The following is a 24,875-nucleotide window of genomic DNA, read 5'->3' as shown; positions in this document are numbered from 1 at the left end:
GACAGGAGAGTGCAGAGTGGCGGGCGGTGAAGTGTGGTTCTTCATTCTCTTCTCGCTGTGGTTGCCCTGCAGTCGTGCAGCGACCCGGGAGGTGCGCAGGCCGACACAAAGCACCGTGATGTAAGAGCTGCACAAGCTGCGAACTTTTCTGAGGCAACACACGCACACACACATACAGTACGAAACCCATGTATATGGGAGAGCAGGAGAGCAGACAGTATGACAACTACAATCTTTGATATTCCCTTTGTGGCTTGTAGACAAGGATCTGCCTGAGGAACCCCTGCTGAGATGAAGATGACAGGTTGAGGTGTTACTCTTATCGACTCTCTGTCTGGATTGTATGTATGCATATGTATGAGATACACAGAGTCGGAGTGCAGCGCTTACTTTCAGGAAAATATCCCCTAAAACGTCCTCCTCAGGTGGAAATATTGCTTTGCTAATATTTAGTTCGAGCCAAGGACGCTAAGGAAAGTGAACGGTGACGCAATTCCAAAAGAGGCTGGAAGGACATCGACTAAAAATAAATAAATTAATAAAATAGATTGCTCATCTCTCTCCACTGAATGAGTGTTCACTGTGGGTGGCTCCACCTCTGCCGATTGTACAACAGGCCATTTTCGGATCCTGTGATTACTGAAAGACCAAAAAACATGTAATGATAGTTAAAATGTACTGACAAATGCACATATACAAACTAGTGAACGCAATATACAGTGTATACTGTTAGATGACAGACACTTGTCAATCATCATACAGTGGAATCTGCTTTTTCAGTATCTCTGTGGTTGTGACAATATTGGATTTTAATGCAATTTTTGCACCAATGCTGTGGTTATTCAGGTATTTAATCCACTGATAAACCAAATACAGACATTCCTGTCTTGAAATTTAAAGTGGCTATGATCAATATTTAGATATTAATAGTGGATCAGATGACTATTTGAATGGGGTTGAGCCCACAAAGAATTATCACCTGGGATGTGGAGCGTTTTAGCGCCTTTCACAACTTACACAATACACAACTTTACTGTTTTGGGTCACCCCTCACCGCTCTCATTGCATCAAGCTCTAAAAAGCACTGTACACTATACCTGCCCAGCACCAAACAGCAGACAGACACAGTTAGCGACTAGCTGGTGAACACAGTGGAGCAGCTAAAGAGCCAGATATTTCCCTCAGGAGTCAGTGGAGACAAAATCAGAGCAAAAAGGAGAATGAATATTGGATTAACATTCTCCATGTGGATGGAAACATGACTCCAAATGAATGATAATGTTTCTCTGTTACTGCACTACATGTCAGCTGTTTAGTTTAAAGTTGTCACAGCTTGTTTCTGCTTCCCCAACAAAGACATTACTGCAGATTTAACCCATTAAGAGTTTGCTGATTGTTCTTAAGAGACAATACACTATTATTGTAACAAGAGGATTTTATCCACCTCAAGTATAAAAAGCTGCTTGGTTACAGGAGCATAAGCTTATTTTCAGTGTGAGTATGCATATACATGTGAATATTCTTACCCTCCTCAAACATATATTGTATATATATTGAGGTGAAGTCACTCCAGCTGTGTTTCATCTACAACAACAATCTTTCCCAGCAGCTGTGACTGGACTGCTCATCCTCCTGCTGGGACGGATGAATCCCCTTCATCTTCCTCTGCTGTTATTCTCAGTAGTTCTTTTTTACAACACATTGTTTTCAAAGCTCCAGTTATTTTCTTTGAAAATAAACGCCTAGCGGTGGACAAAGAGCCACAACACAAGGCGCCTTATGCTATTTTGGAGAGAGAGAGAGAGAGATCTTGATAGCTCATCCTGCTTTTCTAATTTTGTATGAAGGAGTTTTTTTGTCCCATTTATCTGAAGATTACAGCTACCTACACTGAGCAGAGATGGATTTATAATGAAATGGATGATGAATTTAACATGGCTCGAACACACAGTTTGACATTTCTGACAATGCCCTTGTTAAGGGGCTTTTAAAAGGTATTGTATGGACATACTTTCCTATACAGAGCAGCTATGCCGGCTATGCTTGGCTCAGCAGAGTGAAGTTCTGCTCCAACTGGTGAGGTGAAATCACTTTAACCGAGACAGTGATAGAGTGGGAATGACAGGGGTGGAGTGGCAAAGGACAAAGAGGTGGAGGAATTGGTGGGGAGAGAGGCAGAAAAAAAGGAGATATGGAATAATGGAAATGTTCCCCTTGTGCAAAGGCAGCGGCTCTGTCTCCTTGACTCAGAGTGCTGTCTACTCCCTCGTCTGTGTATGTTAGAAACCCCACCTCCCCCAGTGCTTCTCTCCTCCCCCTCCCCTCCCCTCTCTCTCAGTCTCTGGCCGAGGAATCCCAGGCAGCGTTTAATTGCAGAGTGCAAAGGCTTTAGTTGGGCTAATGAGCGCAGCACTGGGGCTGGGACTCCTTTCACGCACTCTCTGGGAGCCAGAAACCCATATGGAGTCCTTTACCGGAGGAGCCTCACAAGGCGGCTGGATTTCAGGTGGAGGAGAGAGAGCAAGGAATTCACAAATTCAGGTACTGCCGACTATGTGAGAGAATATACCAGAGGCAAGAGACGGAGTAAGAGGTGGAGAAAGAGAGGGAGAGCGGGAGAGGGGAGGGGAGGAAACGGGAAATACACAGCCAGAGAGAGAGAGAGAGAGAGAGAGAGAGAGAGAGAGAGAGAGAGACTGGAAGCCTGCAGCAGCAAATGAGATAGAACAACGAGGCGGGAGAGAGGTAGACAGAGAGAGAGAGAGAGAGGGAGAGGGGGCCCCGTGTAGGAGAGAGGGCTGCAGGGTGAGGAAGAAGAAGGAGAAAAAGTTAGAAGAAGTAGAAGAAAGGGTGTCCAAGGAAGGGAAAGAACGGGTAGCAGAGATCAACAGCTACAGGAGTGAAGAAGAAGAAGAAGAAGAAGAAGGGAAACAACAGACAGGAAGGAAGGGGAGGGAGAAGTCTTGGGGTAGAGAGGAAGAAAAAAAAGAGGTGAAGAAAAGTTTTCTTGTGGGAAGACGCAGATGAGGAAAACAGAGCGAGTGAATGACTGGGCTGGAGAGAGCAGGGAGGGGAGGAAACCAGTTGTTTTCTAAGGCGTTTTCCACACAAGCCTCTGGACTTCTTTGGACATGTACACAGAAGGCGCACAAACAACGGGACACCGCCGATTTCTCCAGCACAAAAGCCCGCCCGCCCCCTGCCCCTGCCAGCACTGTGTCCACCACTACTGCGAGCAGCCGCACAGCCATCACCACAGTGGGCCGGGATACCAACCAGCATCAGCCAGACAGACGGACCACCCATCTCTGGACTGCAGGAGAGAGACACAGGCTCCTCGGGTTAAAGACGTAGGAGGCAGAGCTTTCCTGGTGGACGGGGTTGAGAGGAGCAGTCATCGCAGCCCACAGAGGAGGCCTGTGTTTGCAGGGCTGGGCCCTTACAGCCAGTCGGACGACTTGAGCCAAGTCTGCCCCTGGGAGTTGAACCCTGCCCAGTGGAGCTGCCCACTGGAGCCTGGGGTGAGACACTATCCATCTGTCAGAGAACAGTGTGGCTGTGTGGTGCGCAGCGACACTTGGGCACACCCCTTTAAGGCTGGGACACCACATCCTGTCCCTCATCTTCAGGTCAAAGGTCATGGGTACAGGCACAGGAGGACCATCAGGTACGTCTCTGTAGACGAGGAGGAGGAAGGCTGTGATTGTGACTCTGAGAGCTATCATGTGGAGCCACACGGTCCCCATTCGGGTCACGCGCCCATGCCAAATGGCCACTGTGGACCGAGGCCAGTGCTCTTTGATGGAGGGGAGGAAAGAGATAGCCATCAGGACCTGGGCAAACACAAGGGTGGATCAGAGGATGGTTATAATGGACGCGGTGGCTCCTACAAAGGTTTCTTCTCCACTGAAGTCCCACAAAAACACCTAAACCAAAGCAGACGGAAGGGGCCCTGCGTCCCCCCCTCCGGCATCACCAGTCCAGAGACCTCGAAATCGTCGGCCAACAGCGAGCACCACCAGCGTCAAGGTTTGGAGGTGGCGAAGCAGAGGAGGAGACAGGACTCGGTGAGGGATCAAATCCGACAAGTGGTGACAGATCTGGAGGACGTGTTGGGGGGTTTGAAGCAAGTTCATGTGGAGATGAAAGAGGTAGGAGGCTCTGTTATTATTACAGACGTTTTATTCCTTACATGTAGATCAGGTGTCTAAACACGAAGGTCTGTGTCAGGTGCAGATGTCCCAACCTTTCATCAATGCTCCCCTGGATATTGTGACATTTAAAGCGATTAGCATGAAGCTCAGATGCTGGCAAAATGAGTCACAGTGCAGATCGTTTTGACACAGGTCGTGTATGTGTGTGTGTGCATATCATTATGTGTGTGTGCTGACTGCATTGTTTGTGACTCACTCATCATCTCTTGCCGAAGCGGTGACTGAGAACGATTTGCACTGACCTTTTGCAGAACGCTGCCGAAATTGGCAGCGTTCCGGCCAGCACATTAAAAAGCCTGGCTTGAGACTGTTACTAAATTATGCCTTGCTCTTACAGTATCCATTTTGCATGCAGCTGTAAAATAGCACTGACTCACAGCTGAATGCATCTGTGCAAGGCCTGGCGTTGTACCGTGGCAACATTACAAATAATAATAAAACAAAACAAAAGAAACAAACCTCAGTGATTGTGATTTTTGACAGTTGCAAACAAAGGAGATCTAAAAACAGCTTTGGTTTGAAAAGGTTGGTTAAACTGCTGATTGTTTCTTCAGTTTCAGCACAGTCAGACCTTGTGGTTGTAAATGCATGTAAAAGTCCTGCAATGAAATCACCCTGAAGTAAAAGGACAGGCATATAGCTAAATGTACAAGTAAAACCAATTGTACCTTGAAATAAGCCCATGTGACCACCATGTGATCATATGTGACAAAACGTATCAGTGTTTAAGTAACATTTGCTGTGGGCTGAGGTGGAGCTAGTTTTATCTACTTTACAGTAAATAGCTCTCAACCTGGGTGTTGGGGCCCCTCTAAAGGGTCACCAGATAAACCTGAGGGGTCATGGGATGATCTGTAGGGTGGGGAGGTAGAACATTATCTAATCTTTACTCTTTGTGTATTCTACTGCTTCTATTAAATGCAATCATGTGAGAAGCTCAAAGGGAAAATATCTCTTGTGCTAAAAACAAATAGAACGAGACAAGAGGCTTCATTTAGACACTGAATTTTTTGTAAGGAGTCATGAGCTAAAAGGTTGTGAACCACTGGTTTAATCTTAATAAAATGCTATGTTTTTAGCTTAGTGTGTTTTTTAATGTAAATTCTAAATATGAAAAGTACCTAGTAACTCCAGCTGTCAAATAAAAGTAGTGGAGACTGTATAAAGTAGCATCAAATGGAATAATGCAAGTATTGTTCAGGTATTTTACTTCAAAACTGCACTTAGTACATGACTTCAGTAAGTGTTTGTATTTCACTGCAGTTTGGGAAGTATTGACCCTCTGTATTATCATTCAGGTGGTCGAGCAGATTGATCGTCTCACAGCCAATATTGACCTCAGCGAGGAGGCGCCCAGCAGCACCCACGGGCCGTCTGCAAACTTTCACAGTTCAACTCATACCGGTGACCTCAGGGTGACCCTGCTGCCCAATCACAAGCCGGCTCCGGTCCAGGTGTCCCAACATGTCGACGAGGACCGCATCATCTTAAGGACTAACTCTCCCTCCCCCGTTCACATGGCGTCCGTCGTCAAAACCAGCCGCTTCACCCCACTCAGCCATGTCAAAGACGCCAACCACGAGAGGCCGGGCGTGAACGGCCACCCGCCTCATCTGTACCCCCACAGAGACTCCAACCACATTGGGCAAACTCACCTGGAGCCCCACCACCCCCACCCACAGAGCCTAGACCCTAAGGTCATCATTGGGAACAGCACCTCCGGGAGGACTCAGAAGCCTCCACCGTACCCTCAAAACGGGCGGTGCGGCAAGGGCCCGTACCCGCCTCCCAAGCCCATGAGGACCCCTGCCTACCCTGGGAGAGGCCGCCAGAGCGCCAGCATGGTGTGAAGGAGGAGGGAGGTGGTAGTGGTGGTAGTGGTGGTGGTGGTGGTCTGCCCCCCGGTTGCTTATGGGGGGCCTGAAACATGAGACCCTGCTGCAGTGAGTGGCGGTCAGAAGGGAACCAGGCAGGGGGAGCAACTCATGGTGAGGCTCTTCTTCTTTTTTCCTCTCTCTCTCTCTTCTTTTTACACTGCTGATGTTTCCAAGTCTCTCAGCTGATGACGTTTGCTGTGTTTACTGGCAGCGTAGTTTTCAAAGTCAGTAAATGAATTGCAGCGTTCCTCCCTGTTACAAAAAAGGGTTTATGTGTGTGTTTGATGTGTGAGTGTGTGTCTGTGTGTGGGCGGCGGTAGTGGAGAGAGAGAGAGAGAGGCGTAATGCGTCTGCTTTTGTTGATGTCACATGATTTCCCAGTCTTCACTACACTGCAAAATGTGTGTGTCTGGACAAGTTAAATGAGAAATGAAGTCTTTTTTTCTCCCTTCTTCGTCAGTGTGGTTACTCATGTGATCAGAGATAATTTCACTCACAAGTTAAATTCTGTTTGAGGAACTTCTAATTCTGCAAGATGAAGCATTAGTTGCTGCATATTTTAAAACACAGCCTCTGAAAATCCGGTGTGTATTATTCAAGCAGACTTACTCTGTTATTTTGACATTTGTTCTCCCTTTCACCACTCGAATCTGAAGGCAGAAAGGAAGATAAAATCTCGAGACTTGTTTTTTTTTTTTAATGCAGTGTAACTTAGTCATGACTTCGAGGGAACTGAGAGTTTGGCAGGAGCTCAGTTGTTTCTGGCATAGGAAGACCCCACAGCCACTTGACTCCAATCATGTGACACTAAAGAGGAGTCATTATATTTACAGGATGATCGTAGCTCTGACTCAGAATTGGCATAATTTACCGTCAAAGGGGGGGTGATGAGGGAGGAGGGACTTAAGCCTTTCTTCTTGTGCCACCGTCTGATGTATCATTACTGACTGGGAACTAGAAGCAGACTTAATAACAAGATGACATCTGTGAAAAAGTCCCTCTAGCAGAAGGGGGAAAAATTAAACAGCAGATGTATATTGTTAAGTTGCCCCCCTTTCTAAAAAATCGTCCACCTTTGCAGATGCTGCAGAGGCAGATGTGCATGTTTCTGCACTTCCCTCTTGTGCAGAAAATGCGTAACTGCAATCTATTTTTCTGGCCTTTTCTGAGTTGGGCAAGCACAATCTGGTTTTAATCATAAAATCCCCCTGGCCACGTGCCAGAACGGAGCGAGGCAAACTCTTGGTATATTTGTGACGTCCATATAAACAGGAGCACCTCTGCACAGGCAAAAGCAGCTCTCTCCGCCACGTTATTGCTGCTGCAGGAGAGATACTTCAGGTTGAGGCGGGCCACCAGAGAGACATGGGTCGAATTAAAAAAGGAAAAAAGTGCATGTGCTTGAGCTCTCATTTATTCAGTGAGATAAGAGTTTAATTAGCTGTTAGCGTATAATGTAGCTCGTCTGTTCAACGATGTCCTTTCTTTTCACTTTCAGTGTCTTTTAAAGGCTCAGATGCTGCTGACATTATAAAGGCCTGAATCATCTGAATTAGTCACCCAGAGCAGGTTCAGTGTTAAAATGGCTGGTACAATAGATTTTGTGCTAAGCTACCCAGCCGCACACACACACACACACACACACACACACACACACACACACACACACACACACACACACACACACACACGAACACAAACACAGGAACACACACCTGGATTCTCATTGACAAAGTGCATCCTCTAACCTTAAAAACAAGATTTACCTCAAACAACCCTTTGGTTTAATATGTAAAGATTCCCAATTAGTTTCACAGAAACAAGGTGAAATGCATTAATGAAACACACACACACACACACACACACACACACACACACACAAAATACAATCCCTAACCCTAGCCTTAACCATGTATCAATAGCCCTTTATTTGTTTTTTTAACTGATTATAGGGTCCTCATTAGCTCTCACTGATGACGTATTTTGGCCTAATTAGAGTCCATCAATAAACACAAAAATCTCTTTTACAATTGACATAAACATACAATATACAACATGATACACTATGACTGCATGAAAAGTAAAATAGCAAAAGAAGAAATGAACAGAGGGAATTTAAAATAATAGGAAAATAGTAAAACTAAGTGGCTTAAAAGAAATCTGAGTGAATATGCTTCACAACACAGAAGAAAATATAAGAGACAGGACTCCAAAGATGATTATAAAGCTGAATATTTATATTAGGTCTGAGCCCAGATACTGTACGTGTGGTTTGTTGTAGTTAATTTTGTTTGTGAATATGCATCACAAAAACGCAATATCAACTTCAACAGATTACGTCTCACTTTAAAAGTTAAAATTTTGCTATGAAGTTGTTTTCACTCATCTCGAATTTTATTTCCTCTCTGTAGCAGCAGAAAACATCTCAACGGCCTTCAGGTACTCTTCCAGGTTAAAGTGGGCCAACAAAACAGTTTTGTTGCTGACTAAATCTGATAGACTCACTATAAACAGACTTGAAAACACTCTCCAAATAACCCACAATACAGCACTGGTACTCTCTTCATTCAGATGCAATATCTGATGCTGTGAACACAATTGTCTCGTCCTTGAATATAAACCTGATTTCTAGTCTTATATTTGGACTGATGTGTTAATTTAACATATTTTTGATTGTTTTAACTTATGCACTGTGTTTTTCACTTATTTCTACTTTATGATGTGTTTGTGTGTTTCACTGCTTCATGGCCAATTTTGGGGACAAAGAAAGTTATTGATAGTAAAATAGTTAATCCACCCATTATTATATTTCACTTGCAAAGACGAGGACTGGTGTAAATGCTATGATTTGTCCCTGAAACTTACACTGGTTTAAACAAAGACAGAAGTTCACACATTCAGCCACAACTATAAAATCTGGTTTACAGTGTTCCACCTTGCAACATTACTCAAAGACGCACAGACACACTGCCTCACTTTCAGTACAGTAGGGATTAAGTCTGTGTTTCTGTGTCTCCCATCAATGAATGATGTTACCAGAAAAGCCTTGAGAAGAAACACAAATTGTACGTACTGCATTTTGATGGGGAGCAGGATTGAGTCTGAGCTCATGGAGGTGCTGAGTTCTGAATTTAAATGATTTTTTTTTTTTTTTTTTTGTGTGTGCGTGTGTGTGTGTGGTATGATGTTTCCAGCAGGAGCTGATGCCACTGAGACAAGCTGTCAGCCGATGGAAACGGAGCACGGCCTGAAGGTGGAGATATTTCCAAAGGGAAAACTCCCCCAAGAGCCGACCCGTGACTGTGTGTCTTGCAAGCACAGCAGCATGGAGGAGTGGCAGTCGATCCTCTCTGAAAATGTATGTTTTCACTGTTACTGGAGATGTAGTGGCAAAATAATAATAAAGGATAAGCTGTGAACTGCTACAACCACCCATAGAAACATAAAGATATCTTTTTGTGCCAGTATTAATTTATTTTTTACTGTTTTTTTTTTAAATTGCAAAAACATCTGTTGTCAGGCAGCTTATACCAGTCTGGATGCTACATATGCTAAAGTATGCTATAGTAAGATTTATATCAGCTAAACTATTGTACAGATATTTTACAAATAAAAGGATTTAGACTGTTTTTCTCTCTGCTACATGGTTGTTAGAGTATGTAAGAGGAAAAACCAGTGAGGAGACAGGAAAGTTGGACAAGCAGAGTGGAGATTAAATTGCACTTTTCTCAGACAAATCAATCTGACGTCTCAATTATCCAACTCCAGAGATGTTGTATTGACCGCTGAATGTCCCACATTTGACTATGAAATAAAAGAAATGACGCCAGCAATTTATCACCCCGACTCTGACAAATGATTTATGGGTTCAGCGTGTCTAACAGAAGTTAAGAGTACGTCTCAAATGGCTGCGGAAGCGGTGTGAATGGGTTCTTGGACTGATCTGGAGATGGCAGCGTGTGATCTCTCACATGGCCTTATTCTGTCAGGGCGCTCGTTGCCGTTGTCCCAGGCCAGTCAAGTCAGCGTCTGCATCTCTTGTTTGTTTAAATCTTGTCTGAGACTTTCACCACTCTGCTCTCACAAGCTCCTGCTGCTATCAGAGCTGCACACTGCCTCCCTGTGAGAGCCGGTATAATCCATCCACCAAACAAAACACCCTCCACACTCCACACTCTCTGCCTGTATCACTGGTGGAGAGCTGAACAGATGAAGGATGACACATGCAAGCTGTTAACTGTCCTGGCCACTTTGTCACTCACTGTCTTTGTCTGCAGCCTATAGCTGTTAGAGTAATTGTGATATGATGGTAAGTGAGAGGCGAGGTTGTGAAGAGTCGATAAGCCGCTGACGCTCAGATAGATGGGGAGAGGTCAAGTGCCAGAGGCTGTTCTTACTCTTCAAGAGCAACATTCAAAATGAAAACTGGTCTCTTGAGCATCCTACTGTATCATGATTTGACAATAGTACAGACTGTTTAGTTTTAATAAAGCTTTTTGTTGGACCCAAAGGTAGGACTCAGACTCAGAGGCAGTTAAATGATGCAGAAAGCTGTTTGTTGAATTATGGAAGAACAGCTTAAGGCTGGGGCTGAGGAGAGTGGGACAGGCATTTGGCTGGTGCAGGAATAAAACCTGGAAGTCAGGTAGCATTTTAGCACTCCTGGTTCCCTCATCCCAAAGTTTTTTTTGAATGGGATTTTGGTTAAAAGCCTGAAATAACACCTGTGGTTTGAACACAAGTTCAGGACATTTTCATGTTTTATGCTACAACTTAATATACATCAGAAAATACCTTTTATTATAGATTAAACTTTTACATATCTTAAAAGGGGCAGTTGTTAACAGGGTGAAAACTGATTTCATCAGTCCACCTTTACAGCCTTGTTGTGTCCAGTCACGCTCTTTCAAACTATCTCTAACTTTCTAAAAAGAAAGGCTTTTGTAGAAGAGGTCAGCGCTTAGTGGTGGTGAAGTTGACGTCAAGCAACTGTGAAGTATCACAAACTTTTGTTGGTCATGGAGCTTATTTTCTGCAATAATCCAAGATCCAATGAAAAGTCCCATCGGCTTTTTGTCAACCAGGCTGATGCTAATTTCCAGGTGACAACGGTCATGCTGAGTCAAAAGCAACACAGGGAATTGTAACTCAAAGTGCAGCATTTGGTCATGGCGTGGAACATGGTGTTGAACCAGCAATCTGGCAAATGGTGGAGTGAAGAGCTGGGGTGGTTTAAATACAGCAGGGGCTTGTTTAGTAGATGAGCTGATCTGGAACAGGTGTGCAGGTGTTATGGTGGGAGCAGGAGCCCAGAAGGCCACGCCTAGCAAACACACAGACACAAACACAAGCACAGACAAACTGGGGACAAACAAAAATCATAAGGACAAGGGCTGCAACTAAGCATTATTTTCATGATAATGTGATCTGACCATTATTTTAAAAAATGCCAGAAATAGGGATAAATGCCTGTCACAACTTCCCAGATCTCACTTGACACCAGAAACACAGAATTAGCCATGATGCCCCCTACTGTTGCTACATCTGTCAGACTGTCCTTGCACGTATGTGTTTTATAATGTTGGCTTTATATTTTTTACCGCTCAAAATTCAAAGTAATTTTTTAAACAAAGGATCTGTGATTGATACATTTGCTTGAAAAAAGCAATCTTGTTATTTCTTAGCAACCATCAATTTTGTGGCTGAAAGAGCAACTGTTTTTTAAATAAGCCAATGTTTACAATTATCTAACAGTTGTTCCTGGCTGATAACACTGTTTTAGGATTATTTTTGAACTAATCAAATGTCCAACACCTAATACTTGATTACCCCCCCCACACACACACACACAAATGTGTCATATTACAGAAGCAAAATGCCGCAGAAATACATATTCTTACAGTACCTGTTACCTTTGCTTTTATTTCTACTGATTTCCAAGAAAAGCTGATCTGGGTCCTGACAAGGGATTTGACCTATCACACTCTGCACTGTAAGTTACCTTACAGCCTCTAATAGTCACACTGCACCACCAGTTCCCTTCTCAGCTAGATCACTTCTCAGACTGCTTTTCAGTTTTCATTTTGGGTGTTGGATGTCAAAACAGCACCTGGTAAGATTCAAACCTGCAACCTCTGAGTTTCTAAGCAAGCACCTCAACAGCCAGCGCTATTAGACCTGACACTTAAGCTTGTTTTCTAAGAGGGCTGATCAGATTTGCGCCATGGTAAGAGGAATGTGTTGTAGAAATACATCTTCCTCCTCACAGTAGCTGTTACCTTTACTTTTATTCCATCCAAAATAGCGGGGTAAGACATAATCTAAGCAAATACAAACCGAAAAATTCTTGTTTCTGTATTGATTTTTTAACTTTTGAATAACTACAATGTCTCTTTGAATATGTTTACATAAAATGTTCCTTCGTCTTGTTTTCCTTCGTGATGTATGGTGGATCATTCCATTTTTATGTAGGTGGAAAAATGTGTCTGTCCTGAGTATTTTATGTAATAAAACATTCACTATTTTTTGAGGAAATTTACATGATAAAGAGTGGGTTGCAATGTTCCATTATTGCAGCTTGAATAAAATGCTGTGCCTTGAAATTGTTTGGGCTTGGTGTTATGAAATTAAAAAACCCAGCTACAGTCTTCTGGGATTTATTTGACAACATACAGTGAATTCAGGTTGTCTCACTTTTTTCACATTTTGTTATGTTGCATTAAAATTGTATGCAGATATATTAAAATTAATCTAAATGGTGGCACCTTGATGGCTGAATGGGGGGGGGGGGGGCACATTCAACAAGCAAACAGCACTCTATTCATTCAACATGCAGTTTTGTAGTCATTTTTTTTTCTTCTGCATCTCAATAAATGAAAGTAGTTGAAATGACTCTTTACTGCTACTTTTAACATTTTGCATAATGCATAATGCACCGTGTCACATTTTGCATTGACACAGTAAACATGGCCACTGAGGACCCATGCAGAGATACAGTGGGCAGAAAACTGACCACAGTGTGCCTACACTGCTCACTTTAGCAAAAGCAAAAGCGTGGCCAGCCCTAATGCACCTGGCCCACATAGTCCCACATCAGCCTCACATGGGTCACCTGCCACCTGGTGGGCAACTGGGGGCACATTCTTCTTAGTGTGGGGGGCCCATACTCAGCCCATACTTTGGGCTGTCCAACTTGGGGCTGCACCTGGGCCCCAAATTTAAATTAAAAAATTCAGATAAAGTGATACATTTGAAACAGAAATTTGACAATTTTGTAGGGATATGAAATCAACAGAAAATGTATTCTTAACAGTTAAATTGCAGAAAATGTGGAAAAAGAGACTTTCATATGCTTTTTGGTGGTAGCCCAAACATTTTTAAGGAGTTTGGGTTCAACTGGATCATGATCCTGTCTAATATGATTATTCATTTCTAAAATCCAGCAAATGTTGACATATGAGGGGCTGGAACCAGAATATGTTTGGCATTTGTGCTTGATAAATGACTTAAGGGATTGATTTTTTAAAAAATATAGCTTGACAAATCGATTAAATGACTAATTGTTTTAGCACTAGATTAACGAATCTCAAGTGCAGCATTGGATTCCCTGAAATCGGCGTCTTCTTGCAGGACCAAAGACTAAATATTTTTATAGCTTAGTCATGAACTGTGTAAGAATATTTTCCATTTTCCAGATACAACATCACTCTGCTTGCTATTCATAGGAGAGGTCTGTTTTGGCAGTGAGATAAAAATGTGCTCTTTAAAAGATCGTTCTTTCAGCTATTCTAGTTGACTAAAATCTACTTTAAAAACAAATATCTGAGGGTAAGAGTCAGTTCAGAACGACGTGTGAATACTAAATCACAATCACAAAACAGCCATAAATCCTCAGGGTGGTCACTTTAGAGCTCGCAGGCCTGGATGTTAGATAATGTCTGCAGCACCTAAAGCCTGATGGGCTTTGAGAAAGGCCATGTCTTGGCCCGCTGTCCAAGCCTGGGCCTTTCCACAAACCCTGTCTATGAATCTTGTCAGACAGAAGGCACACCGGCTGAGCCGCTGGCCGTGCCGCCTTTGTAAATACTGGAGTGATGATGGAATGTCAGACAGAGATCCAGACCAAGAACAACACCGACTCTGAGTACCGCCACCTCCCGTTTTAGTCTCATCTGCCCAAAAATAATACATGAGAAGGATGCTGTTAATACCACAGGTGTTCGATCCTTGTCCGGTGGAGTATTTGTTTCCTGATCTGTTTGGAGCTCTGGATGGAAAACTGCCGCTTGTGAACAACCGGAGTCTTTGTCTCCGAGGCCGCGACCTTATCCTGAACAGCATCTAGGTGCTAATAGATCCAATGGGCCTCCTAAACCACAGAGCCAGGCAGGGAGAGATAGAAACAGCTTTCAGATAATAACATCTAATTCTGACTGATTACAACAATTACTGTGGTTTGTTTTAATGACTGGAAAAACACAGTAATCAGATTTTGGTTACATGTTGAGTTAAGTAGGTACATTTGTACTGACATAGAGCTGTATTATGGCATTTTAATAGATTTTTAAATCGTGTTCATTAGAGCTTGACTAATAAATTGGCTGCACCAGTATATCAGGTAATATTAGGCAATTGTAGGTACACTGGTATCAGTATATATGTTGACTTTTATTCGTATATGTTGACTGCGTAACAAGAAATGACAAAGACAAGCTTGAAGTAGTTTAGATACAGTGTCTAAATTATATTTATCCACCAGAGAAGTTAATTTTCAAAGAAAATCACTGATATGATGTTGTACCTGTAACCACACCTGACAACAATGTCACAGAGTCCTGGAACAAACCTGTACTTCCCTGCAGCAAGGTGAGAAGTTAAACAAGATTTTTATACAGTCAAAATCAAAAAGCTGCCAAAAAAAAACCAAACAAATGTTAATATAATAATTTAGTGTTTCACTTCTTTTTGACTTAAATCTTAACATGAAACACTGCAAGGACCACAAGAGATAAAGGAAGAGAATTGTTTATATAGTGTATATATATATATATATATAGTGTAGCTTGTGTGTTATTGTATATTATATTTCACCAGAGCTTAAAGAAATTAGATTTAGATTTTTGTGAAGGCTGTCTTGAAATACGATAAATCGTAGTTTAAACAGACAACAGGAACTGACTAAGCGTCTGAGAGTAACAACAGTGCAGTTCCCAGTTTACAATCAATTAAGGAGTTTCTGTTTTCTCTCTGAAGTCACACAAGGAATTCCTTTTCTAAAAAGCCTTGTGTCTCACAGCTCACGATAAAAACTGTTTTTGCCATTTTCATTATGACTGGAGGCTTCCTCTCAGCATTTAATTAATTAAAGTGAACAAAACAAATTGGTTCAGAGAAAAATTAATACAAGTGTTTGAAGTAAGAGATGAAGCACATACAGACAGACAGTACAGTGGATCAACAATCAAAGAATAGCAAATCCTTTGAGCCATCGCTCCGAATACCACCCAAGTCACAATACCACCCAGCTTGAAAGAAAAACAGAATTCAACATCAATCCCACTTGAACATGACTCCTCTGTTTTGTCTCAAAGCTTGATGCAGATTTTTACTCTCTAAATTTACAATGCCGTGTCTTCTGGTTGTGTAAGTGACCCTGGGAGAGGAAGTGGCCCAGTGTGTCTGCCCTACACGCCCTCGCTGGTCTATGTCTGACCTCAGCTCTGTTCTTAATCTCGACGGGATGACAGAACTGCTGAGGAATTTCTCTGCTCTGTGCCTAAACCAACCTGTCAAGATACTGCCTTTAGCCTGAGCACGTTCCTCTGTTACGTCCCTGCCGGCTCTCACGTGGGCCTTGCTTTGTTGAAATATGACCTGCAAATACCAAACCCTGCTCCGAGTAACCTCTGCAAACACTGCCCACCTACGTGCAGATGCATCCGGAAAATGTCTCTCCTTGCCACAGTATGTCCAGTGTAGGCTGCAGGCGTATGGCAGAAACTCTAGTCGTCCCCTCCTCACCTTACCTACCTGTACGCTGGATTTGTATTTGTTGAGGCCAAATGAAAGGGTGCCAGGTCTTTGCCATTGCTGCTCTGTGCTTGTGTAAGGCTAACGAGAGACTTCGTCCAGATGTTGGTGTGGAGCTCCACAGCTGAGCAAACAGTCACTGTCTCTTCTCTACAGCATGACATGTTTAAAATGACATGCTGGTCCAAAAAGGAGAAGGCCAGCTGAGTTCTGAGGAACAGAGTCAGCCAAACACTCATCACCTGATCAGCTTGTTAGAACAGTTCAACAACCCTTCAGTTTTTATTGGATCTGCGGACAGCAGTGTTGGTCTGACTTATACGGTGAGGAAAAAACAATATCTAGAGGGTGCAAAGTAATTAAAAACAACTAATGTAATGTATAAATGTACACAAAGAATTCCTGCACCACCTTTCATTTCTTATGGCTGGTATTGACTTTAATGGAGGGAACATTTGTCAGAGCAAATCAAGTTTTATCCACTCTGCGCTCACCTAACATTGTTTCCACACTAGCAATGTGGCTCTAGGTTGGTTGGTCCACCACTTTGGTCCAGAGTGAAATATTCTGACGACTATTGGATGTATTGCCATGAAATTTTGCAGTTGTTCGTAATCCACAGAGGATGAATCCTAATGACTCCTGATGGATTGGTGTGAAATTCGAGGCACAGATTCATGTTCCCCACATGATGAACTTGTAATAACTCATCGTTTACTTTTTCCAATATTGTTGTTTGCACTAATAAGCAAATTTTAGCATGCTAACAACCTAAACTAACATGGTGAACATACTAAGCTATAGACTCTTAAGTCTTGTTTGACATCAGTTTGGGAGCAGATCCCGACTTTAACAGAGATCCTTTGCTGAAATAGTCATTGTCTGTAAATATTGTCCCGAAAAATTCCTAGACAGACAGGAATGGAGTCGACTAAATAAGAGTCGGGGGGGATTTTCCAGACACTTTCAATAACAAAGACAATCTATTCTGGCAGGGAAGCTCCTTGGCAACTTCCAACGTAAACCATTTCAATTGGGCTTAATATCCCCAGTTCACTGCTTTCTTAAGCTGAGTCTGAGCTCTGTTTCGTTGTAAATACCCAACATCTGTGCATTTAATAGGGCATATATTGTCTGGAGCCTGCACATTTTCCAGTACATCTTTCAAAAGTGCTTCATGATATATAAGCTTTTTTTTCATGGAGTGATTTGTTCAAGGTAAGAACATCTTTGAATCAGGTGAGACACTACCCACTCCAGAGGTAATACAATCTTCACAGGTTTAGTTGTTCTCCTGCCATCCTCTTGCTGTTTGAAACAGTCTAGTGCTTGCTGCACAAACACTTTTTGACTTTGGTAGAAACATCTTTGGATGACTTGCTGGGGATACTCTCTAGTGGCTGTGACAATCCTCCAACTCAGACAAAATATCCCAGCGCTATTAAAAACGCCTGTCATCTTAGACAATCCTCCGCGGACTTCAATGATGCCGTGAATTCTGGGCCAGCAGCTGAGAGACACTCCTTTCTCCGTGCACTGAGGAGGACAGTGAGAAAAGGCTTCCATTCATGGTGCTCTGGCTGTGTTTTAGTAGATATGGCATGGCTGTATAAGATCCTGCGGGTTGTGTCTTCACAGAAGCCTGTCAGTAAACATGCCGCCAGTGTCTGCCTGCAGGCCTGTTTGTCTCTGAGGCCACAATGTGCACACATCACTCAAGGTAAAAGCTCCTCCATTCAACAGTACAAGGACGAAATACTGATTCAGTCCCGCAGAGCTCTGAGACACTTTGTAAGAACAAGTTGCTTTTACCAAGCTGGACACAGTTTTCTGAAACTTTCAAACTGAAAAGGCTCTATTCTTTAATGGTCCTTGGCATTTTAAAAATAAAACTCAGATAAACAGTTTCAAAACTCTGGCATTTCACAAGATTAAAATGATGCCTGTGGTTATCGTTTCAAAAGAAGAGGGAAGGAATTTTACAACAAACTCACTCTTCGCCATTTTATTGCATTAAATCTATCAGAATAAGATAAAGTTTTCATCAACGTTCAAGCACTATCAACAGCTTTACATAACAGTCATCAACATTTTCCATTCGCTCAGTTATACACAAGCACACATTTATGTAAACATACTATACACTTAATATTTGAGATATTTATGACCATCAGGTGGTTTAAGGATTAAAGTCTGGTGATATTCAATTTTTTTCTCCAATAAAGCTCATGAAAAACCAACAATAAATGTATCCTACTAACAAGTATCGTCTGTGTATCCAAGGCCTGATGTTATTTCTGTGCTGTAGACTACTAAAATACATTAATGTGCCGCATTGTTGGGGTGCATAACACACTCCATTATATTTTGCACTCTATTTTACTTTAAGCTAACATCAAACAAACATCACAAAACATCACAAATTCACTTGTACATCCAATTCTGCAGCTGAGAATAGACGCTAACAAATGCACTTTTTACTTCTGTTTAAGTACCATGTTTTAAAACTGCTGTGCCCAAGTGTTTCGGAGGGGACTTTAACTTTTTTTGCGGGGGAAATAAATGAACCATGTGACAAATTTGTACAGTAGAAACCAGTGGGTTTGGGACTGAGATCCACCAACAGGTTAATGTGTGTGAATATATTGTTGGTTTTGGTCTTTTCATGAAATTTGAACAACAAAAATAGAGAATATCTCATCCTTTAAACAAACCTGTGACAACTAATGATGTGAATGCAACAATAACACCAAGCAGAAAGACAAAAAACACATTTCAAGAAATAAACCAGCATTCAAGAAATAAACCTATATGAACACAGTACTTGTATGTAATTTTTTTTTAAATGTAATGAATCATGGCACATAAGTAGAAATACAGTCAAGTAAATCTGTCAATCTCACTAGTTTCATTTACAAAATTGGTGTAAACTTTTGCATTTAATATGAATAAATGCAACACAGGACCCCATGTCAGGAGGAGCACAGTTCCAGCTTTTTACCAGTTGCACTTTGTTTGTGTTGATGTTGCTGTACAGTACAGGCAGACATGTTTGCTGCAAAACTCCTATAGATAGTACAGGGAAATGAAGACTTCAACCTCTGAAAATAGAAAAACATGAAAATGAAGACACACACAAGGCCTGATTCAGTATTTCACAATTGCCATCAGACTGTTTTCCCCTTTTTTTAAATTTATTTTCTACATCTCTGTCCAGAGAAAACCATGTGACTCTACTTCTGTTTTCAGCTGTGTGACAATGCATTTTTCAACTAATCCAGTGGGTTTTAATGGTTTATTTAGTTTAAAAATTAGAGAGAAAATTAGATAATTTGGAAATTAACGGTTGTCTTTAAACAGAGATTATTTATAAACTTGTCTCAATGAGTGCTGAAAATGAAAATAAAGCTTGTGATGCAGTGTTCGTGTTTGACAAAAACTCACAGTACCTTGTTACTCGACAGTTGCGTGTCTGAACATAAATTCCTGTGTAAGTGATATCACATCTCACTATGTTGTTGGTGAAGTCCGACTCCAAAACATGGAAATTTGGATTGACTGTAACCTGAAAAAATGATGAGTAAGAAGAGTCTGAGCAGCTCTGCAGGCAGGTTAGTAAAACAAATCTCTAGGTTTGAAATAAAAACCCATAAACAGCTGATATTCTGCAGCCAAGCAGTTGATAGAAAGTGAACCTGACATATTTGTTACCTTCAAGATGTAGTTTCCTGGAGGTACATCTGTGATGTCAATCCACTGACAGTCAATGTTGGCGGCGTAGAGGTCGTGGCATCCCGGACTCAGTCCCTGAAAACAAAACCCAACCCAGATCCCCTCTCAGTGTGGTTTACAGCTTTGGTTTAGCTTCTTTAGACAACGACTTTGACTACGATTTTCCTACAACTGCTGCAAATGAAGCAGATTTGAGTTTAAGTTATACAAACAGTTCTTGGAAGCAAAGCTGTTACAAGAAACCAGCGCAAAGCCAGAATCACAGAGCCCAGACAACAGATATAATAAATATTCCCATGTCTTCAGGATGTTTTTTCTTCATTGGCATAAATCTGAGTTTTAGTAAGAAAAACATTTCTCAGAAGTGGATCTGGAGGACTTGCAAAAAAGAAAAACTTAAAAACCATGCTAGGTCCCATTAAATGATATCTATCCGCTGGCTCACGTGTGTCAAATTAACACAGCTTCATACTTCGGCTCACAAACTCAATCCACATAAAATCCTAAACTGTCTTATTTTTCTTCTCTAGCTTGTGTATAAGGCTCATAATTTACTATTTAAATGGACTCTCCATTTATTTTACAAGACTATGTAACTTCTATGGCTCTATGAGCTTTGTCAAGTCAGTCTGTGAAAATGATTCACTTCAATAATCTCATTTCAGGCTTGAGCACTTCAACTATAACAGAAACCCTGAGGAGTGCAAAGTTAAAAAAATTAAATAAAAAAAATACATGGCTGTAGAAGGTGTAGGATCCAGTGTTTCTGGGCCTTGACCCGTGCTAGAGTCTGAAAGTCAGGATATCTCGGGTGTCTGCTGCCGAGGTATTGATTTTGAAAATTGTACAAGATTCGGTTTTTCCACAAATCCCTGAACCTTTTGACTACTTAATAATTTAACTTAAACCTTACTGCATCGCTGCTTCAGTATATTTAAAGCTACTGTTCACTAGACCAGACCTCAGGACCAGCTAACTCTAGGTATCCCAACTCCTGATCCAGGACTGTCACACTGTGTATGGAAGGCCACCTGGACCCTGGACGACCCATAAGGAGGGAAAAAGCTACAAGATTTAAGAACCGCTGAGTGACTGAAATGTTTTTATTTCGTTTAGATACCTGTTGACCACGACTTGTTGTGTGACGGCCCTGAATGAGCAGGAACAGACTTCCAGTGCCGTGTAAACGTGTACATATTTAAAGATGTCTGCGATTGTCTCTGACGCTGTTTGTGATTGTGCCTTTGTACACAGGCCTCTGATGTAAAACAGATCTTGATCTCAGTGATCAATCCCAGCCGACGTGTCGTCCACCTTACACACCTGTGACTGTATGTTACCTGTGTATGGGATGTACAGGCATAGCGCCGCCTGAATCCGGGGTCACAGCCTGTGTCCTCGAGGCAGAAACTGGCCTTGTGTCCCTCGGCCACTTTACGTCCAGTGACGACGTCCAGCAGGTCGTAGTTACTGAAGGCGTCCATGCTGTGGTAGTGCCTGAGAGTGGAGAGCAGATAGAATATAATAGGAACTTTTTTTTCTTGTGGCAGGCTTCAGGAATGCCTTTAAGGCCACAACTTTATTGTGTTAACTGAATTCTGAGGGTGTGGTGTTTTTCTGGCCTGTTATATCAGATCTGAATGGAGCCATGCTAATCACAACATTTCGAATGATGTAAGGGGGTCGTTTTCATTTCAGTTCCAGGGGCTGTGTAGACTCACTGGTGACAGCTGTGCCAGTCCCACTGATATCTCGGCTTGACGGGGAGGAAGTCAGTGGTGCCTTGGTTCTTCACTTTCTGGGGGAACCGCAGGAGGACTCTGAAGTCGATGTCTCGCACAGTGGGCCCATACGCTGACCTTGGATGGATCAGAGGGGAAACGGGCATAAGCTGGATTTGGAAAGTGCTACTGGCTGAGCTCCCGGGGCTAGTTTTCTTAAAAGTAACGGAGCGCAGAGGGTTTGTTCCATTGTACTTAATGCTTTTGGGAAAACCAATCCAGAACATTTATGTCTTGGCAGGACATCATGTTGGAGAATCACTGCTCCATCATCAGATCAAACAGTTTTTTGTAACTCAATCAACAGAACAGTTATCCTAACACACTCAAAAGGTACGCTCAGATAATCGAAATCTGTCCTAAAACTGCCAAGAAATGAAAAATTAACCTTGAATGAGGAGTTAAAACACAGGAAATACATGTCTGAGGGTGTATGTAGCGTAGGTGTGTGTGTGTCTGCCTCAGTGTCTACGTGCTGCTATGTGCGTACTGAAGAAGTGAATCACTTTTGGCACCACAGATTACCTGGCTAGACAGTTCTCCTCGGCTGCACAGCGGAGCGCATACATCTGCATGCGCTGGATATAGGCACCTGCTTGGATGGCATACGGGTCTGGCACAAGGTCTGGCAGTCCTGGGAGAGGAAATTAAAGGGACAATCCAGTTTTTTTGTTTTGTTTTTTTTTAATTTCTTTTGTAACTCTGAGACCTTAATGTTGCCAGTTTATTCATGTTGAGAACAATCCAGTGAATCAGATGGTGTCCAGGCTGAAAATGAGAGCTGCTGTTTGTGTTTGTTGGCATAATTCAGCATTTTACATTCCTGAGCTGTCATTCTGGGATCTACAATCCAAATGATTTTTTTTCCTTCCCCTTTTTGCCATTCAGCTTTTTTCTCTTAGTAAGTAAGACACTAGGCTGTCTTTTAAATGTTCATGAACCCAGCTGATTTAAAATGTAATTTCTATGCAGTGGATGATAATTTAGACTGAGTAGATTTTACATCCTAACTGATGCACCCAGTGGACCATCATGTTAGTCTAAGATCATTTAAATCCATGATAATTATTAAGGCTGAAAACTCATTCCATGTGATTAGGACACTTAACTTACCATTTTGGAAATATCTTGTTCCGTGTCCTGTGCCAGGCGGACGGCGCGTGCGGGCCCCCGGCCTCCCTCTCGTGGGATACATGTTGTAGAAAACAGAATTCCTGTGGTTTTTAAACGGGTTTCGAGGGTCGTCGTTAACCATGTCCTCTCCGTTTGCGGTCGCCTCGTTTGAAACGTCCTCGGTGAGCGCAGGGAACGGAGCAGGGGCTTCGGACTCTCTCTCCAGAGTTGTGGGATACGCTGAGATGGAGTGATCCGTCTGCGCGGGTTGCCTGGACACAGACACGGCTTGTGGCACGGTGCGTAACTGTTGGTATTGCGCACCGGGCCCCGGTTCTCCTCCTCTGGTGTGCAGCGCGGTAGAGTCCACACTAACGGCTACTCTCCTGCCCGGGAAATCTGTGAAACTTCCCGGTGCAGAGACGTTGATGCTGTTGGTGTATTCGGGGTTGTAACGTCGTGCGCCTGGATAACCTGCAGCTCCCGCTCCATAAGGGCGCTCAGGCTGCTGTCTGGTGGTCCCTGACGCACGCGGGTTAACCTGCACAAACTGTCTAGCATCGTGTCCAGGCGTGAACGATCCCGATTCTGCACCGTGATCAGTCCTGAATTGTCTGGACTCACCCTGTCCTGGTCTTACAAGCGTTGCTCCTCTGTGCGCTCCCGGTATTTGGCTCCTGGTGCCGTCCCTCCTACTGCTCACAAAAACCCTCGACTGGCTTCTGGATCGAACCGGAGCCTGGAACTCGGATCCAGTGCTCATTAAGCTGTAAACCTGTCCGTTGTTCTGCCACTGAATCCGGTGCCGCCAGGCCCCAGGGCGCTGCTGCTGCTGGCCAAAGATGAGGGGATGAAGTCCTTGGAAAAAGTATAAAAATAAAAGTGACCATTTTGCCATGGCAGTAAGACTAAATAAAAGATCCCTCCACAAAGTCAACGAGAAGTCAATTTATGACATGTATCGTACGCAGAGATGTTTCTTTGTGAGTGCGCTCTCAGTTCCACTTCTTATACAGAACAACATATCAGTTCTCAGGAGGACTGACACAGTGGAGGAGAGGAGAGGAGAGGAGAGGAGGGCTGGGACTTTTTTCTGCTCATTTATCGAATTCAGGCCAGTTACTTGCGCAAAGTCAAACTTTCTAGCAAGAAAATTTAACCCGTCCCTTGCCGTGGTATGGTTCTGTTACACAAGCCTTACACAAGGAGGTTTGCTGAGTAAACTTTACGCACGGGTGTTAACTGAAGTCATCTAAATGTTACCGTTCAATCTGGTCACTTGTCAAAGACCAGTCCACCCAGTGCTGAAAAAAATAAAATAAAATAAAGGTTAGTTTTTAATTCCACTTTCACATCAGTCTTTCACTTAAAGTGCAGAGGAGGGAAGACACTTTCATGAGAGCTGTTGTTGTGTTAAACTGCCATTAGAAAACCTAAATACTAGTGTCATTTAGTTTAACTCCATGTCATTTAAGTACCTGAAGACACGTTTATCAAGATTAATAAACACAAAGTATCTGATGATAGTCTTTATCCACATCTGCATCAGCTCTTGAAAGGTCAGCATGGCTTCAAGGCCTCATGCAGGACTAACCACCCGCCACAAGGCGGCAGTCTGCATCTATTTGTGACATCCTGCAGACAATGAGGAGCCTCTCATCATCTGGTATCACTCCCGAAAAAAAAGTGCATTTAGTTTCGATCATATCTCCCCTTAAACTTTTGTGTATATAACATATGAAGTTTAGTCTCTAAACACAACTGTATTATCAGCAGATAAGCCTTGTATGTTGGAGCTTCAATCTTTTATGTAGTTTTTTGTTTTATTTTTAATCTGTGAACCAGCCTTTTTTTAATGTTTTGTTTTAAATTGTATTCTGCCTTTTTTGTTGGCTCTGCTTTTCATCCCCCTGGTGTGGAGTTTCTCTTATCTCCACACAGGATCTTTGGAGCTCAGCCAGAGGAAACATCAGATTCTTGGTCACCTCTCTTACGCAGGCTCTTCTCCCCAGCTTGCTCAGTTTGGCCAGAGGGCCAGCTCTAAGAAGAGCTCTGGTTGTTCCAAACCTCTTCCATTTAAGAATTATGGAGGCCACTGTGTTCCTTCAATGCAGCAGAAAGTTTTTGTT

The 24,875-nt window shown here is 42.7% G+C and overlaps 2 protein-coding genes across 3 annotated transcripts; one reads left to right on the top strand and one right to left on the bottom strand.

The window, feature by feature from the left end:
• The first annotated feature begins 2,316 nt into the window (after positions 1-2,316).
• On the top strand, positions 2,317-12,758 carry LOC108884170 (uncharacterized). Of its 2 annotated transcripts, none has more exons than XM_018677859.2 (3): positions 2,317-4,151; positions 5,513-6,202; positions 9,289-12,758. In XM_018677859.2, the coding sequence occupies exons 1-2, from the start codon at positions 3,132-3,134 to the stop codon at positions 6,062-6,064; spliced, it is 1,572 nt and encodes a 523-aa protein (XP_018533375.1). In that variant the 5' UTR covers positions 2,317-3,131; the 3' UTR covers positions 6,065-6,202; positions 9,289-12,758. The 2 variants fall into 2 exon arrangements, with proteins under 2 accessions (XP_018533375.1, XP_018533372.1); XM_018677856.2 differs by having other exon boundaries at positions 2,318-4,151; positions 9,286-12,758.
• Positions 12,759-18,110: 5,352 nt separating this feature from the next.
• Positions 18,111-23,842, bottom strand: loxl5b (lysyl oxidase-like 5b). Its single transcript, XM_018677863.2, has 7 exons — positions 22,747-23,842; positions 22,159-22,267; positions 21,574-21,711; positions 21,193-21,349; positions 19,832-19,927; positions 19,570-19,685; positions 18,111-19,221 (listed from the first exon to the last, which is right to left on the bottom strand). The coding sequence occupies exons 1-7, from the start codon at positions 23,642-23,644 to the stop codon at positions 19,215-19,217; spliced, it is 1,521 nt and encodes a 506-aa protein (XP_018533379.1). The 5' UTR covers positions 23,645-23,842; the 3' UTR covers positions 18,111-19,214.
• Positions 23,843-24,875: the final 1,033 nt, after the last annotated feature.

The sequence above is a fragment of the Lates calcarifer genome, linkage group LG4, assembly GCF_001640805.2.
Source record: "Lates calcarifer isolate ASB-BC8 linkage group LG4, TLL_Latcal_v3, whole genome shotgun sequence".
Lineage (NCBI taxonomy): Eukaryota > Metazoa > Chordata > Actinopteri > Centropomidae > Lates > Lates calcarifer.
The sequence above is the reverse complement of the archived record's forward strand: the minus strand, read 5'-3'. Positions and strand labels throughout refer to the sequence as shown.

Excerpts from the sequence above, each read along its gene's own strand:
- LOC108884170 (XM_018677859.2), top strand. The coding sequence starts at position 3,132 with ATGTACACAGAAGGCGCACAAACAACGGGACACCGCCGATTTCTCCAG. Across the intron at positions 4,152-5,512 it reads TTCATGTGGAGATGAAAGAG|GTGGTCGAGCAGATTGATCG; the intron begins GTAGGAGGCTCT and ends ATTATCATTCAG.
- loxl5b (XM_018677863.2), bottom strand. The coding sequence starts at position 23,644 with ATGGCAAAATGGTCACTTTTATTTTTATACTTTTTCCAAGGACTTCAT. Across the intron at positions 19,928-21,192 it reads CCTGTACATCCCATACACAG|GGACTGAGTCCGGGATGCCA; the intron begins GTAACATACAGT and ends TTTTGTTTTCAG. Across the intron at positions 19,686-19,831 it reads CAGGAAACTACATCTTGAAG|GTTACAGTCAATCCAAATTT; the intron begins GTAACAAATATG and ends TCATTTTTTCAG.